Source organism: Labrus bergylta, chromosome 8 (genome assembly GCF_963930695.1).
Source record: "Labrus bergylta chromosome 8, fLabBer1.1, whole genome shotgun sequence".
NCBI lineage: Eukaryota > Metazoa > Chordata > Actinopteri > Labriformes > Labridae > Labrus > Labrus bergylta.
Window position 1 is genome coordinate 19,814,294 of NC_089202.1, and position 18,121 is coordinate 19,832,414.

The window sequence follows — 18,121 nt, forward strand, 5'->3', positions numbered from 1 at the left end:
TCAGGACTGCAGAAAAAATATCATTGGTGTCAACCTGCCCCCTATCAGGAAACGAGCAGGTAGAAGTACTACAAACTCTTCCCCTCTGATACGGATCACTGTACACCAAAACAACAACAGTTTGTTCCCCCAGGCTGTCATTCTGATGAATGCTAAACAGTCACACGTGCCTAAAACTTGCATTTTATTTTAATATCTTTTGTTTTTTCTGTGGTTGTCCGGTGATGGAAATGTGGCGAGAGTTGGTGGTGGTAATAACTAATGATGTAAAATAAGAACAGACAGCACACCCCAGGAAATACACAACTTATTACTCTTGTAAATAGGTAAGACACACAGACTCGAAAACTGATGAGGCAGAGACGTGGTTTCAAAAGAATTTAAGGAATTTATCTGAATTAATCAATGTAAAAAACAAGGTGGACCAAAGCTTTGGGGAAGGAAGAATGGTTAAACAATAAGCACAGAGCTCAGATTTTTTTGTTAGCTCTTGTTCAAGTACCACAGATAAAAAAAGACCAACATGTCACTTCTTTTTACTGTCCTGAAAGTGAAATCATTAAATCTAACAGCTCTGCAGGGTTCACAGGTCAATCTGAGTCGTACATGAGAACCATTCGTTCACAGTTGTGTCTAAACTTCCCGGCCTTTATTATTTTCATTCCCCTTTAATCCACTCCAGTGTAGTTGTTGGCATAATGCAACGCTGGTTTTGCTAATGAAGAAGTAATAGAAGTAGGAAAAGTAGAAACAAAAGAAGAAATCAACAGCTCCTTCGATCAGTTTACAATGAGAAACAGCCAGGACCAAGTCCTACAAGACAAACTCAGCTTCACCCGGTGAAGCCTGTTAGCTTCTCAAGCTTTATACTGTAATGTTTACTCCATCTGTCTAAAAAAATAATGATGTAAGAGATGGAGTCATAAGAAGCAGCTCCTTTCAAAGAGCTGTAATAAAGATTTGTCTCACGCCTCTCCATGGGGAATTCTGCTATCCTATTGGTGCACACCAATTAACTGTTGTATTGTTATCCATGTTTAAGACACGCCCCTTTGTTATTCAAGTTCCTCCCCACGTTTTGTCCAGACAGCCTCCTGATTTACTCAGAAATACATCCTGGTATGGACACAATCTTTAGATTTTAAAAGCTCTTCTTCACAGGGTGGACACGTTGGTTGCAGCACCATAAATGCTTTTTATTAAACATTTTGCGACAGTTCTTAACTGGGTCCAAAAACAAAGGGAGTTTGATGTTGATTTTTCAATCACTGTGGTGTCAGATTACCTGCACATTGTTTGTTATTGGACGTCTGCCTTCTGAGTCGATGAAAGCCTGAGTGGGAAAGGTCAACCTGACTCTGAGGGTGTCAGAGGTCGGCTCCTCGGGAACCCTGCTGCTGCAGCAATGTGTGCGTAAGGGGTCTCTACAGTGCTTTCAGTGCCTTAACTCACTGAAGATAATTTCAAGTAGTAGAACCAATCAGTTGGGCTTTTTAGTATGTTTCTATCACACAATCAATGAAACAGATTGTGTGTTCAACTGTCTGTGCACGGCTCCTCTCCTGGTACCTGGCTGTACATTTAATCAACAGCTGTCCATCCACAATACAACTAATCAAATAAGAAGTATTCATTTTCTGATTTCGGTAGATTTTTCCTATTAGTGCAAATGAAAAAGTATGAAAACTGTGTGAAGTGTCAGTGTGGCTCGTCAATGCTCTGTGTGAAGTGCTCTCCAGTGTACAGGCCGTAGTGCAGCGTGTCTTTCTGGGCTGCAGCCCACGCCATCTGCCGGCTGGAGAAGCGAGCGGCCCAGTTACCCCGAGGGTCCACCGTCACCACACCACCAAGACCATCCACTCTGGACTTCATGTAGGCCAGGGCAGAGTCACTGGCTGCCTCTGCTGACTGACCTAAAGAACAGAGGAGAGAGGAACGCTAACTGAATAACTCCAGTTAACCTCTGCATTCATTTCTGGTGTTTATTATTAACATCTACATGCTGAGAGAGTGTGTGTGTGTGTGTGTGTGTGTGTGTGTGTGTGTGTGTGTGTGTGTGTGTGTGTGTGTGTTACCTTGCTCCATGTAGAACAGGATGAGTCTGGCTAAAACAACTTTCATGATAGCTTCTCCGTGGCCTGTAGTGGACACTGCTCCTGAGTTGTTGTCAGCATAACCTCCACAACCTGATACACACAACAACAAATACACACACACACGCACACATGTGGGTCGGTGCACGTCAAATCTGGGAGTCAGTCGTTGAGGCAATCGAGCTAAATGCATCAACATCCTTGGAATCTGCAACCAGGTCTTTCACTTCAGATTTAAAAACATTGAAGGATCCCAGCTCCTTGAGGTTTAAGTCATAACATTATAAAACACTTCAGAAACCAGACAGACATGGACTTTTCCTGCTCGAATGGCTTTCCTAAGATCTCAAAAAAAGATTAACCCTGTAAGTAAAAGATTTAAGAGAACGAGCGTAAGATCTGAGCTGAGTCCAGATCCATAAACTAAAGCTCTCCACGTGAGACTTCAGGGTGAAGAAATGTAAATATACTTAAGAACTGATGGAAATCAGACAAGTGTAAAACTGCACTGATGGGCTAGTTCTTCTCCTTAAGCATGTTGCTATAGCAGTATTTTTTTCTCGAAATGATCAGAATCGTTTTGTACTTTTTATCTTGTGGCCTTTCTGTTAATGTCAGACGTCGGAGGCGGTATCCACTCATGACAGCCGAGTCATTCATTGACTGATAGTGACAGATTAGAGTCCAAACTCCACTCACTTTACTAAACCTTTAGAGTGAATCAACCCTGAGATGATTCAGCTAGTGCCACACCAAATGTAGACTTATTATTTTAAACAACACTCCGGACGCTGAAACATTACTCAGGCAACATTAGGGTTATTAGAATGAGCCACTCGAGCTGTGACTCTGACACAATGAGCAGGAATTAGTGAGTACATGGTAAATGGACTTTTAGGCATCATGCTCAACGGACTGGAGGACCGTTAAAAACAAAGAACAATGAGTCAACCTTTTTCAGGTTAAGTGTCTTTAGTATGTCTTTCTTCAACAAATATCTTTATGATGAGGCATATCATTCCACGCTGTATGTTTGAGGACTGACCTATGCAGGGTGTGTCCCCCACCCGACCCTCCATCTTGTTCAGCATCCCACCAGTGGAGGTCGCACAGGCTACAACTCCCTCACTATCCACTGCCACGGCCCCGACTGTGCCCATCTTCCCCCTACACGTTGAAATAAAAACAGAAACAGAAAAAAATTATGTGAAATGTGTATGGATGGGATTCGTTAATACTGACGGACACTTTGCGTAGCAGCCTCTGTCATCACTGTGTGAATGTGGTGTGACAGGAAGTGTCAAAGCAGCTTTGAGTGGTCTAGAACGCTGGTTCTCAACTGGTCTATCCTCAAGACCCACAACCTACAGTACAACAAATTTAGGATATTTTTCAACCAATCAGATTTATTTACTGAAAAAATGTTGTAGTTCGAACGGCAGAGGATGCAAAACATGTCACAAGGGTAAAAATAATAAACATGTTTTTAAAGCATTTCATTGACTTTTTCATACAATTTATTCTCATGGCATACATTCACGACCCACTTTGGGTCCCGACCCACCAGTTGAGGACCACTGCATGTGAAAAGCACTGTCCAAGTATATCTACCATTTACTGTGATCCTGTCAGTAGCAACAACATTAAAAAAAAAATTAAGCAGACATGTACTTGGGCAAGACACTTAACCCCAAGTTGCTCCCGCTGCTTCGTCGGTGGCATATGAATGATTTAGATAGCAGCCTCTATCAGTGTGTGAATGGGTGTGAGTGTGTAGGTGTGACATGCGGTGTAAAAACGCTATGAGTAGTCAGAAGACTAGAAAAGTGCTATACAAGCTGAAGTCCATTGACACTTTAAAACAAGCTCTGATCTGAAAACTAGGAAGGTCTTGTCAGCTAGGTGGGTGAATCGAAACTTGCTTTGAGTAGATATTGATAGTGGGTCGTTGTCAGGCTTTGTTTGGACTGAGCACTTAAGTTTCATTCTCTGAGCATCAACAGGAGAGGCAGTTGACGCACCCTCTGTTGATTGCGAGCTGAAAATCTGGGGGCGGGATTTTCACGAAAATCCAAGCTTAAAAGAGTCTGAATCCGAAACTGCCAGCAAAACAAGCTCTGATCTGACGCTTCAGCGTGGCCACAGAGCCCGGGCATCCACGACTACTGCTTTGCCTATTTTCTCTGGTCATCTGCTAAACGCAACATGTGCTACAAAGAAATCTCTGTCATTCATGGGAACAGGAAAAGACACATCTGTCATAGACAACGCAATCTTAACAACTTGTCTCTGCTTAAGAAAGCCTCTTCTACCCACCCTTCATTTACTTTTTGGTCTCTGGAACTGTCAATCTGCTGTGAATAAAACTGAATTCATCCAAGCACTTGCAAAAATGTCAGACATTCAGGCACTTGCCCTTACTGACACCTGGATCCGCCCAGAAAATACAGTCACACCAGCTGCTCTTTCTGTTGACACAGTGTTCTCACACACACCCCGCTCTGTTGGACGTGGAGGTGATACAGGTATCCTCATTTATAATACCTGGAACTTGAATAAACTCTTCCCACTGAGCAACAACTCCTCAATTGAATATCACACAATCTTGGTTACTGCTCCTATTAAAATGTACATTGCTATCATTTACCGCCCACCAGGGTGTAATCTGAATGATTTTGTTGTGGAACTGGACATGCTACTCTCAGAAATCTACTCTCAGAATCCCTGATGACCCGCTCGCAAAACCCACCCTAGCCCATGGCTCACGGAAGTCATAAGAGAGCCAGGGTCCTAAGTCTCTGACTAGACTCTTCTCCTCTGTCGCCCCCCGGTGGTGGAATGAACTTCCAAACTCCATTTGATCTGCAGAGTCCCTCTGCACCTTCAAGAAAAAGCTAAAGACCCAGCTCTTTCATGAATACCTACTAACTTAATGATGATGGTCTCCATATTATTGATGATGATGGTTGTCACGATTGTTTTTGTTTGATAACGACGACTTATAAGATGGTTTCTATACTGATTAGAGCTCTCAAGAACTGCCGTCAATGTTGTGCTTTGCCTCTGTGCAATGCCTGTCAGCACCTGTGTGTCCAATCAGACTCAAAGCTGATCGTTTACACTTACTGACATTGTTCCCTTTTTTCTAGATCCTTGCTTGTGTTGTACTTACTCTATGATGTGCGTCGCTTTGGATAAAGGCGCCTGCTAAGTGAATTGTAGAATTATAGAATTGTAGAAAAAAAACTGGGTTTCATTTACAGTAACATTAGAGCTTGTTTTAAGGCTGCTCAAAGTGATCATCTGAAGATATATCTAAACTTTTTGCACCTATAACTAATTAATTCCCTTAAAGCATGTCCAAACTCAACAGAATCCCTCTTTAAGGAACACTCCAGCAAAGAGCTTGTTCCTTTAGGAAAGGCACAGCTGCAGTCAGCTGGAACTCACAGCAGTAATCATGAATTCCAACGATGACCCAGAGTCAGAGCATAAAAACCTGTGCAAACATCCATACAACCCTCTCCAGTAACTACTGCTGCATAACCCCTGCTATGGTTGATTCTTGTGCTCAGTATGTTCCAGAAAGTCTTTAAAATCTTTACTGGGCTTCATTAAGAGGCTCTGGGATAAGACTTATGAGTCACTTCTTAATGGATCACACCTTTTTTTTTTCTTTCTTATAAATTTAAAAGAAGGTCTCACATTTGGCACTCCACCGGGTTGGCATCAGGTGCTATGTTCTTCCTCCAGCGCATTCGGGAGTACTCGGTGATGAGGGACTCCATAGGCACCTCAGGGATGCCCATGGAGCGGGCAAACTGTTTGGCACCCTCTGCAGTGAGACATGCATGACTCGTCTGAAACCCAGATCACAGTAGGACATAAAAAAAAATGAAACTCTGCACTGTGATGGTATACTAAACTACTATACTTTTATAAATGAATGCATGCTAGTTTGGCTGTTATTACAAAATGTAATGTTTACACACTCTACTTTATACCTCTTATTATTATTTGTTACATTTTTTTAAATCCTGCTGTCCCTGTATAACTGAACATATTTCGGGGTCCAGTATTGTTATATATACGTTACATAAGGAGATTGTCGGGGTTAAACCAAAATGTTTTGCAAGAAAAAGTTTATGAAAAAATGATGACAGTATACTGTCAAAGAGGGATGCCACATTTTAAACTTTCCTGATCAGAAAACTAGGAACAAACCCCGGGACAGCTCCCTTGGATGTTTTTGAATTTGGACTGCAGTACCCATTTTAATCACTAGATGTCAGAGTAACATATTGCTCCTTTAACATCCTGAGTCGACAACATAACAGTAATACAAACACGACAACTTTGACGTTTCTACCGGTTTCCATCGGCTATCTGCCGGGACAAACGCTTAAATGATGCTTGAAATAAAAACTGAACCTACACTTTAAATGATCCTTAACTGGATTGTTGAAGGAGAAAACACTCTCCTTTATCTCTGCTGAATACTGTCCTGTGCTTAAACTGTGCAGCTGCTCCTGTACAGTGCAGGAACCTTGAGTAAATGGAGTTTTTGAATTTGATGAAGGTTTTCACTTATGAGTTAAATTGGTTTAATCTCCATAAAAACAAGCAAGATTACCAAGGGGGGGGGGGGGGGGGGGGTGATGGGGAATTGCTAACAAAAACGAAAACTCTGCTGTTAAGCCTACTGTCTACACCTCACTGTATACTTATAGATTTGTTGTTGCACATACAGTATGATAAAAAGATGAGCTTTAGTAAGTTTATGAACACAAACAGGCCGGAGTTTCTCCTGCCAGCCCCCTCGTATTTTTTCCAGATAAAGTCCGAGTGAGCAGATGCGAGAAGGCAGCAGGATATTATCAGGAGGAGAATGCACGACCACAGAGACATAAAATCAAACTGCCGCATCATGTTTGTTTTCTGTTCTCCAGTTTTTCTTCTCCACTATTCTTTTTTTTTTGATATTGTGATCCTGTAGAACTACACATAGCATTGATATAATATTCTGATTATAGCCTTGTATAGCGGACTGTGCTGCTTTGTTCCTTGCCTCAGGAAACCCCACTTCTGTACAAGGATGGTCTCCGGCTGTGAGCTGAAAGTGTGGACAACAAGATCAGGAGGATTTCAGGAGCAGTCCTCCTGAAGTTCTTTAAAGATTTTCAGGAGTGCATATGTCAAAACGAATTGTCTTTGCTAAATGTTAAGTGATTTGCTCATAGTGGATTAATGTTGAGTGTTTGTAAATAATATAATAAAGAGTTCGGTCTGTGTCTTTTTGTAAAGTGTCTTGTTTTGAATTGGCGTTATACAACTAAAGATTGATCCATTGATGTTAAAAGCTTCAAACCTTGTCCATAACCAGTCTTGCTAGCTGGGTTGGGTTGGCTATGTCGCGTACAGCCGACACTGCACCAGTCGCCAGCGTTTTCCCGTCCATCACAAAAGCATCCATCTCCACCTCTCCCTTCACGTTCAGCACCGACCCACAGCCTGAAATAAATACGAAGAGAGAAATCATTTGATAGAGTCCGACATCATGGGACAAAGAATGTCTCTCTGTATAACATCTTTAAAGAAAATGATCTGTGACAATTATTGTAAAATGATTCAGCAATTAAAGATGTTGTGAAAAATCCCTTTATATGTTATGAGTTATGCTTTATTTCATAGTAAAGTAATGCAACTCACTATTGTCAACGTGTTCTTGGATAAATGTGGCTCAGTGATAGAGTAGTACTAAATGTTCAACAAAAGTCAAGATGGAAAAACAAAAAAAATAGGGCTTTCACACTTGCAGAAAAAACTCCTGATATTTCCAGGAGGAGCTGCATGTGTGAACGCCATCAGCCGACATTTTCACTCTGACTCTACCCGGTGTTTCTCCTGCCAGACCCTTGGTATTTTTTCATCCAGGTCATTAGAATTTCAGGAGCAGTCTTCCCGAAATTATCGAAATATTTTCAGGAGTGCATGTGTGAAAACAAATGTGTATAATAGTGAGTGTGTGTGTGTGTGTGTGTGTGTTTTTGTATTACCTGCATTGAAGGAGGGGTTATTCTCCAGCTGGGTCACAGCCTCCACCACAGCGTCCATGCTGCTGCCCCCTCCCTTGAGAACAATGTACCCGGCTCGGGCTGCTGCAGACACCCCTGATGTGGAGTTTTGTGCCCGCTCCTTTGGGATATGACCCGCACCTCCATGGACCACCACAACTGGCAACATGTCAATCACCTGAGAGGCCAAGGAGCACAGTTAAAATGTCATACAAGATGAAGCCACATTCTTTTTTTTTTTTAAAGGGGATAACATTGTCTTTGCATTTGCAATCCAAAACGCCCAAAACGGACAAAAAGGAGAAAGTTCCAGAGTGCTGACGTGAAGTCATACAGAAAAAAACTACTTGGAGAGATTAAGCAGAAACATGGGGACATTAATTTATTTAGACTGACTGTGAAAGACATTATAATACATTCACATATTAATTAATGTTGTGATGTAAAACTAGTGCGTGCTTTAGGCTATACGGTGACCTATGTATGATAACAAGGAGGGGAGCCGGATACAGCAATACTTTGATGTTTAGGGCAGCAGTCCGTGATGACATTACCACAATAATAAACAAAGTAAACAAGGACATATCGATCGCAGAACTTATTCAACCGGAAAATCCGTTCAATCTGAGGGGCCCTTGAACGCACCATTTCTGACAACACAACCAACACCTTGTTCTCAAACAAATCGCTGTATCACCTTCAGACGTACGACGAATACATTCAAATAGAAACTCAGAATTTACCATTTATTTACAACATTTCTATCTTTACAAAAATTACCCACGGTGTGTCATAGACTACAGTAATAAAGAGGTGTTGACAACGTAAATTATTGTAAAATTGGCCAAAAATTACTACCAGAAATACGAGATATATGTTGATATAGGAAAACTAAAGCAGGACTTCATTGCTGAATAGCCTAAACTGTAAGGCAGGTTCGGTGTTAGAACAGAATTGCATAATTATTACGGATTATGTGGAGACAGTTTTGAGACATGCAAAAAAGACTGAAGTCATATGAGAGCCGACGCCGTTGTAAACAAGCATTGCGACGTTTTTCTTGGCGTAGAGTGAGTAAACAGACTATCACTGCAGACTATCACAGAGTGAAACAGACGTAACATACGTAGAGAATACAACAACAAATAACATGCTCTGTTATTTCTTTATCCATTCTTTCATTCAAGAAATTCTACATGTACCAGCTGCTGGCTTGACGGACTTGAATAGTGTTTCTTCTCCTCTTTCAAGCTTCTTCTTCTTCTTCTTCTTCTTCTTCTCTTCCTCTCTTTGAGGTCTATGGCAGATCTAATCCATAATGTTGCTTCAGCACCACCCTCTGGTTGTGTGTTATTCTTCTCTACCCTGCCATATCTGGTTTAGTGTTCTTTGAACAATGAAAAAGACTATCCCACTGTGGAAAACTATATTTTGTGCTGTCACTGTGTCACCATTTCTTGCCTTTTGTAGGAAAATGTGCTGTATGTGCGCAATTCTCAATCTGTCGTTGTACTTTTTCAGCGCTGTCCCCCACACATCTTTCAACCCGTGAGGAGTTTTTAACTAGATTTTAAACAGATAGAAATTCAAAGTGGCGACTCTTCAAGACCAATAAAAGCAAACAAGACCATCAGAGACAGTGTTGCTATATTGTAATTTTCATTGCCTGTGTCTGAGTCCGTGGGAAAGGCATGAGATGAGACTTTTTACACAAGTCACCCATCCTCCACTCCACTTCTGCGTCGACTTTAGACAGCCAACACAAAATAACACAAGTAGATGAAAGTCTTTCTCACTCTACATCAGTTTATTTATTACAAGGTTACACGTGAGCTGTCTGAAGAACTTGTGCTACCCAACACCGAGGCATCCAAGAAAACAGAGTGACAGAAAGAAGAGAAGATATCAGGAGAGAAGAAGAATCCTTACACTGCAACTGTTTCATATAAACACTTTAAATTCAAACGTCATAGCTGATCCAAACTTACTGGTTCATATGTCAGCAACAAAACATCACAAAAGTCAAAAAAGTACAGACATATTCCTGTGAATAGAATTGTCTTACATCCCTTTATAACAACTGTTATACATCTGTCAATACAGACTTATGAATACACATTAGTGATGTTGTTAACTTGGAATCCTTTGGATCAGTTTTGCCATTGCACAGGATTAGCATTTCTCTCCTGTGTGAATCATCATGTGTTTGGTCAGATGGCTCTGAGAACTAAACCTTTTACCACACTCAGAGCAGCTTAAGGGTTTCTCTCCTGTGTGAACTAACATGTGTGTGGCCTTCAGCTGGGTTGGCATTAGCACTGCAGGTCAGAGTCACAATGTTGTCTTCTCTTACTGGACCGGACAGACTGACCGACACTGTGGTTTCTTCATTTTAGGGCAACCTAACTAAACTGAAAAATATTTAAAGAAAAGTGTACAACTAAAGTACAGAATCTGTAAAATTGTCCTTTTTAAATGAGGAGAAAAAAAATTAAAAAAATTGAAGGACTGTCTGCCTTCACCTAGTCATGAACTAATAAAGGCAACACTGTGCCTTGGATACCTTTTTTGTGTTTGCCTACACATCAACTGTTTTCATTGTTCGCTGACATCTGCTGAAGGCTGAGGCAACTCCACAAACTTGAAGGTCACACAAAGTTGTTGTTGATTTTCTGTTCATTATTGAAATAGCTCTTTCTAGAATTGCTATAAAACAAACACTGAGACGTCCTTGTCATCTGATCCTCTGCCCCCACCTCTCTGCAGAGTGTGTAATCCTGATTTATCCACAAAGTTAGCAGTAAGTAGTTCAATCAGCTTCATTCATCTGCGTCTCTCTACTTTCCCATCTCTGTACAGGGATTTTACAAAAACAGTGACGAAGGAAGGAAGGAAGTGATGTTTAATTTCACTAGATGGCAGTGTTGTCATCAGTTGTATTGTACTGATACAGAGCATTTTTCATAAGGGAAAAGCAACAGCTGTATGTGAAGCTAATAAAAATCTTAAACTAAATTCTATCAAACATAAATGTATGGGTTTGAAATAATGCAATAGCAACTCTGACATGAAAAACAAACTACAGAATATACATCAACTACATTTTCTAGTATTTGTCACCTTATAAAATCTTTCACAAAAAAACCATGGCAGCAAAAGAGATTTCATATTTTAATGATCAGACAACAGTTCGATGACTTTGTGGTGTTACATAAGATGATCACATTTCTTCATGAAGACTGAGAAATGTTTCTTCCCACTTTGAAAATATTCACTTAAACAATTACTGATTCTCTTATCTGTCACTGCTATGTAAAGTGTCCATCAGAAGTAACTAATCACATTTGTACACATTCATACGCCACAAAGCAGTGTGAGCAACATTGGGTTTAGTGTCTTGCCCGAGGACACATCGGACATGTAGCTGCAGGAGCTGGGGATTGAAGTTGTATTTCTTTAGACCCCATCGTTAAAATAGAACAGTTATGATGTCAAAACAACCACTTCATTGTTCAAGTGTGTGAAAATGTTGTGAAATAGTCAGTTCAATTTTTTACCAGCTGTGCATTTGATATAACACATTTACATTGCCTTATTATGTTATTTTGCCCTCAAAATGGAAACATTTTAAAGTGGGGTTAAAGAGACCATTTGGTTTCCACTAGTTCCCGGGGTTTTAAAAAAAGCCATTAACAGATGAACTGGACTTGTTTTTATGTCCTGAGAGGATAAGTGCTGCTGGAGTGTTGAGGGCTGTAAATACAAATCAGTGATGAAGAGAATACAAAAAAAACATAGTCTTTAACCTGTTTTAGAGCGTAGGTCTCTGAGACCACAAACATAACTGATGCATTATTTTGTCTATGCATCAACAGCTTCAGTTGTCAAAAGAGTTCCACAGCCTCAAAACCTTTTAAGGAAAAAGATAATAGCCACATATACTTTAAAACACATGTAGATTAATTAAGGTGCAGTACAAAGAGAGCCTAATGATTCTTGCTTGAAGCCAGAATAATCTACAAGAAGTCCATAAACTGGGTCTCTGAGACCACAAAGAGAACATTGTTTGCGTCTTGTGTTGATTTCTTGAAGCGTCTTTCTTATAATAATAATTTAAAGCATTGATTAATGAGGAGGATTTTAGTCTAAGGACTCTTTGTAAACTATTTGGATTCATGTGTATTCCACTATAAAGTCAAATTCATGTGAAAATTTATTTTGACTGATCTTGACTCATGACTTGTGCGTCTACAACTTTGGATGGAGCCCTGCCTTTACACACAATTTGCCCGTTATCTTCCTTCATTCTTATCTGAGTGAGACTTCAACATATCCAAAATCTTTGTCTGGAGCTCCTTGGCTTTATTTGCGTTCTCTCCTTTCTCCACCTGATCTCCTGCCACCTGGAGGCCTTTAAGCACCGACTGCAGGGCATCTGCATTCTTCACTGAGTCCATCTGGTCTCTGTCTGCCTGGATCTCCTCCACCCAGTCCAGGTAGGCCTGCAGTAATCCAAGGTCATCCACAAAGTTCGCAATAATCCGGAGTCCTGGTCGGCGTTGCTCCAGCTCCCTCAGCCTCTTTCTCCCCACCTCTCCGATGTCATTCCCAACAATGCTGATAAAGAAGAAAATAACCAGGTGAGAGGCATTAACTTAACACTAGATGGCATTGTTGTCACCACTGGGCAGAATAAAATGTGTTGTAATCTTACGTCAGCGTCTTCAGAGAAGTGTTTTTGCTGAGACAGTTGACAATGTTTTCAGTTCCTCGCTCTGTGATGCCAGTGATGTCTAGATAGAGTTCCTCAACAGTGTTGTTGTGCTCCAGGGCGTTCCACAGCTCCAAAACTCCCTCTGGGCCCAGGTTGTTGCCACACATACTGTTTGCAAAGGTAGAAAACCAATTTATAGATGTATCTAACCCCTACCAATTCCTTATTTGGATCCAGCAATTTATGCAGATCTTAGTAAGCATCACGTTCCCTGAAAGAAAATCCTTTAAGAAGTCTAGATTTCAACTTGTGCAACAGCTAATTATATGAGCATGAGCGCTTTTTTAAGGGAATTTCAGTTAGCAACATAAGCCGTTTAGCAAACACTGTCACGACTATTGGTATACTGACACTGCATAAAATTTAAATCTACTCATAATTTTTAAAGCTCTTGGTTTAATGATTTGTCTGTCACTTCAATGACGTGAATCGATTTATAACATTGCAAGAAACTATCTGATCATTGAACAGCTACAACACTGACAAAAATGACGTCATTGTAAATATTCATACTTTTCTAAAACATTGCTAGTCCCTAATATTCCTATTACTAAAATGTAACATTGTTACTTGGCCAGTAGACTGACTGTAAAACGTCAACAAATCAAGTTTGATTTAATTCTTATGAAGTTGAAATCTAAATTGGTGCATGTTGAATGTAAGTGATGCAGATGTCTTTGTAAAAGAAACAAAAAAAGTGTTATTTTTTCATACTGTTCCAGTAGATATGAACGTCATGTACATGCTTCAGAGTGTTGTGATAGCTGGAAATAAATAATTCCAGGACTTACAAGAGTTTTTTCACTTGGCACTCATTTGATTTCAGAACTGCAGATTCTAAAAGAGCTGCTTGTCTATCCAGGCAGTTGTATCTCAAACTGAAAGAAAACAAACATATACATAAAGTTTACATTTTTTAACCATTCATCGTTTAATCTTTCTAAATTGCTAATCAAAACATGCTTGTGGGTCCACTGAGGCCAATCTCAGTCGGCACAAGGTTGGTTGAACCACAACCAGGTTGTATAAAACATGGGTGATGTCTCAGTGATGTCACCCAACGTTATGGAAATCAACAATGGCAGTTAATATTATAAATGCTGATTCAACTTACTTCCTGCTCATGAAGAAACAGGCAAAGAGGTTGAGTTGAGGCGGGCTGTATGAATATTATGGCTGCTGAAACACATCTATCTAGCTTGTCTATCTTCCAGCTAGCATATTACAAACAATGAAAATGTCACAGACGAAGCTGACAGGTTAAGGTCAGTAACTGGATTTTGCCGAAGTGAAGCCTTGCCTCTTGCCAAATGCAGACTGGGATAGGCCCCAGGAGCAAACAGCTGCAGGTACGTTGAAGCTTTTTGCTCCTTGCAAACCACTGCAACACACATGCCTGTAAACCAAATCTGCCATTCCCCTTATTATGCACAACTGTTAGCCTTCATACATTTTTTAATGAAAATAGATGAGTTATCATAGGGTACGAGGCTTTAAACACGTTTATTTCTGCTGTACAAATGGGCATATTAAAATGGAACCTAATGGGGAATGCTTGTTTTTGGAGACAACCTCCAGTGGTCACTTAAGGAACTACAGTTGTGCACTCTCACATTGGCTTCAATTTTCAACACCTGAGGTTGCAGATTTGGTATTTGGTAACATTAAATGCAAACTCCAAACAGACAGGTATCAGTCAGTTAAAAAATCAGAACCCAGGTTTCTTTGGATGCCCGGAATTAAAATGATAATTATTATCTCTATGACAGGTTCAGTTACTTACTACAGAGATTCACAGCGATGTAGGATCGGCCCCAGTCTGGTCAGTCCTCTGTTTCCAATGTTGGAGTAGCCTACGTTGAGTTCCTGCAGCTTGTGCGGAGAGAACTGCAGCACATAGTGCATGGCTGCACAGTCCACAACACTCAGCTTCATTTTAAACAGGTAAAGTCTTTTGATCTCTGGTGCTACCATGCTGGTGGTTTCCTTATTGTGAAACTCCATCAAACAGTGGAGAAGATTCAGGGCTGTCTGGTTCTCGAGCTTCCTGCCTTCAAACTGGCTTTGGAACCAATACCCCAGCCTGGCTGGAATTTCTTCCACTTGCTCCAAAGGGGAATGCGCAAGGCCTTCTAACTGACCTTCCAGACGAGCTCTGAGCATTCCCACAAAGAAGCGTGTGAACATCTGGAGGCCCTCCAGCTTGTCCATGTTGAGGTCAAGGTTATGCAGGGGTGCAGCTCTTGAGGATGTTGGACGTTGCCCAAAGCACCAAAAATCCAGAGCTTGAACTATGTCATCTTGGCTGTAGAGATTGATTGCACAGTAGAGGGCTGCCAAATGTTCTTGAACAGTCAAGTGAAAGAAAGAAAACATCTCAACTGTTTCTTCTTTGAGTGGCTGGAGGATGTGGCAGAGAAAGGTGCTCTCTAGATCAGCAGGTGTAACACCATAGTTCTCTAAATCTGAACTTTTGAAGATGATCTTCTTCTGTAGAAGGTTTTCATAAGCCAGTTTCCCCAGGTTTGTCAGTTGTTGCTTTGCTAAAGAGAGAACCTCAGATCTAGGGGTGCTTCTCTCTGTAACCCCCTTCAGTGCATGGTGTTTGACCGCAGTAAACAGATAGCAGAAGTAGACCTCGCTCACTGTTCTTGGTGGGTTGAGCTCAAGAGACTTTGAGTCGGCAACATCTTTGTTTTCAGAAGAGAAGAACTCAGCCATAGCTGTGCAGATGATGTAGCAATAAAGGGGGATAAAGGACAGCACAAAAAGGTTATCATTGCTCAAGATGTAATCGTAGACTCTTCCAGCTATTTTAGTGTCTTTGTAGAACTTAGTAGTATATTCTTTCACCTGGTCTTCCTCAAAACCCAACACAATGCAACATCTCTGGAAGAAACGTTTGGGTGCTTCAGTTGATGGTCTTGTTGTGAGTATGACCGATGCCTCTGGGAGAAGGCTTCCCTTGATTAAGGCCACCATCAGCTCGGATATCGGTACCTTTGAACCAATGTCGATGTTAGTGTCCGGACTGCTCCAGTCCAAGGGGAATTTGAACTCATCTAGTCCATCTAGGATGAAAAGCAAAGAGCTTGGCGATGAGAAAAGGTCAGGAAGAGCTGTTTTCAGGTAGCGGAAACGTTCTCCAAGGAGCTCCAGTAAGCTCAGTGGTTCTTCAATCAGGTTGAGCTCTCTGAAACGCAGGTCAAAGAGACAGGTGAAGTCACGCATGTTCTTCCCAATCGCCCACTCATAGAGAAGTCTCTGTACCGCTACGCTTTTTCCAATACCAGCAATACCCTTCATTTTAACCCTTTTTGGAGTCCTTCCACTCGTTCCTTGGGAGCTCAAAAGATTGCATGGTTTGATGCGCTGACAAGCCTGATGGACATAGATGCGTGCACGCCTGCTTGCCAAGTCAAAGTACTCATGTTGGCTGCTGTCAACTGATTCGTCATCTTCTGTCACAAAAAGGTCCGTGTAGCGGATCTCAATGTGAGAAGCTGAGTTCGAGGCTACTCCTTCACCCTCTGAGTAACACTTTAACTGCCCTGTGCGATTCAGTAAGGTTGTCTTATGGGCAGAAATTGGAACTGCAATGGAAGGAAGGAACTTTTATAAGAAACAATATATTGTGCCACATTTCCTTTAGCTCACCTAAGATGTTGACATACCTTGGATGTTGGCTGCCTTTATTCTCCTGCTAGATTTCCGTTCTTCTTTTGCTGCATATTAAAATAATAGAAAATTGTAATACATTTGAAAACATTGGAACAAGTCAAATGTTGTTTACTTATCACTTTAAATTAAACAAGTAATGGAGTTTTAGCCATACCTTTAACCTCTGGAGTCAGGGTAAATACGTTGCTCTTTCCTTTGAACAGCTTAGCAATTGGGCTTTTAGACTTCTTTTCTGTTGACATACGTATATTTGTGTTGTTTATTTCATTGAAATCATCAGATCATATTCACATTGGAGTGTATCTGTGTTGCTTTTTGCATTTGCTTTTTTAACTGGCACAATGTTAACTACAAATAGCATTGTAGTATGCAAGCATGCAAGCATTTTGGCTTTGCAGGTATTTGGTTACTGACCAGATTTTAAATAATCTCTTTAACATTTTAACAAGATGATGGCGCTAAGTGACAACAGAGTCTAAACTAGTCAAGAAATTTTATTCAAAACAAAAAATATTGGAGATGAAAGCTTTCAGTCTGGACCAGCGGACATAAAACAGCGTAGCCAACATGATGACTTAATCTTACACTTTGTCTGGACTTAATGCTACATTATTCATTATGCACAATAACGTCAAAAGATGTCCCAGTTGATTGCATTCTGTTAATAATTTTCTCACACCTTTGCTACCCAGGCAGTAAAACTTGATTGTCTTTAGCTCGGCTTCTTGAGCTTGCAATGTCTCATGAGAAACATGATTCAAGTTTCCATTTAATTGTAATGTACCTGTTAAAATAGTTACTTACAATGTAAAGTGAACAGTAGTTTATTGATCCAACCTCACCTCCAATTTCCACAGTCGCTGGCACTGATTTACTGACGCCGTCGTTCCTGCAGTGTCTCTCCACCCAGACCTGCAGATCCTTGCAATAGTAATCCTGCACCTCCTTCAGCACCTGCAGGAACTTAACACTGCTCTCCTCAGTGGCACACACCGTCTCCAGAGCCTGGACCATTGCATTGGAAGGTGACTTCTCAAGCAGAGACAAGTATTGAGCAGAGGACAGCACCTCATCATCACGCAGCCAACGGAGCAAGGGAGCTGGATGATCTCGTGTCCAGCTCAGAAGCAGGTCTCTCTGAGATCGGATCAAATGCTGAGTGGAGTTCATGGCTTCAGAAATGCTGCTGCAATGGGAAAAATATCCACACATAGTGATGGAACGCTTATAAGCAGAGCTGCAAAGTAACAACTGTTTGGAGCACAGTCTGGTGTGAATATAAACTCTCCTTAGAGACAGATAAATACCTTAAAGAAAAACGATAAGAAAATCTTGCACAACTTCTGCCATGCTCATTGATAAAAATGCTTACCTTCAAAAAACATATTATTGTGTCGTGTAGTTTTGCTGTTGCAGTCATGACTGTTTGCAGAAAAGCATTTCTCTTGTTCTGTCTTAAGGTGCAGGGAGGTGGAGCACCAAGACTTGTGCACTTATTC

The 18,121-nt window shown here is 40.9% G+C and overlaps 2 protein-coding genes across 3 annotated transcripts; both read right to left on the reverse strand.

Annotated features, from left to right (window-relative positions):
• Window positions 1-365: 365 nt before the first annotated feature.
• LOC109997899 (asparaginase and isoaspartyl peptidase 1) lies at window positions 366-9,469 on the reverse strand. Of its 2 annotated transcripts, none has more exons than XM_020652551.3 (7): window positions 9,370-9,469; window positions 8,150-8,345; window positions 7,462-7,604; window positions 5,799-5,953; window positions 3,139-3,260; window positions 2,076-2,186; window positions 366-1,913 (listed from the first exon to the last, which is right to left on the reverse strand). In XM_020652551.3, exons 2-7 carry the CDS (start codon window positions 8,334-8,336, stop codon window positions 1,699-1,701), a joined length of 933 nt encoding a protein of 310 aa, XP_020508207.1. In that variant the 5' UTR covers window positions 8,337-8,345; window positions 9,370-9,469; the 3' UTR covers window positions 366-1,698. The 2 variants fall into 2 exon arrangements, with proteins under 2 accessions (XP_020508207.1, XP_029136737.1); XM_029280904.2 differs by having other exon boundaries at window positions 9,390-9,413.
• A 1,585-nt stretch (window positions 9,470-11,054) lies between these two features.
• Window positions 11,055-18,114, reverse strand: LOC109997902 (NLR family CARD domain-containing protein 3-like). Its single transcript, XM_020652556.3, has 8 exons — window positions 17,995-18,114; window positions 17,465-17,808; window positions 16,777-16,854; window positions 16,616-16,666; window positions 14,725-16,534; window positions 13,733-13,819; window positions 12,882-13,049; window positions 11,055-12,784 (listed from the first exon to the last, which is right to left on the reverse strand). The coding sequence occupies exons 2-8, from the start codon at window positions 17,790-17,792 to the stop codon at window positions 12,460-12,462; spliced, it is 2,847 nt and encodes a 948-aa protein (XP_020508212.2). The 5' UTR covers window positions 17,793-17,808; window positions 17,995-18,114; the 3' UTR covers window positions 11,055-12,459.
• Window positions 18,115-18,121: the final 7 nt, after the last annotated feature.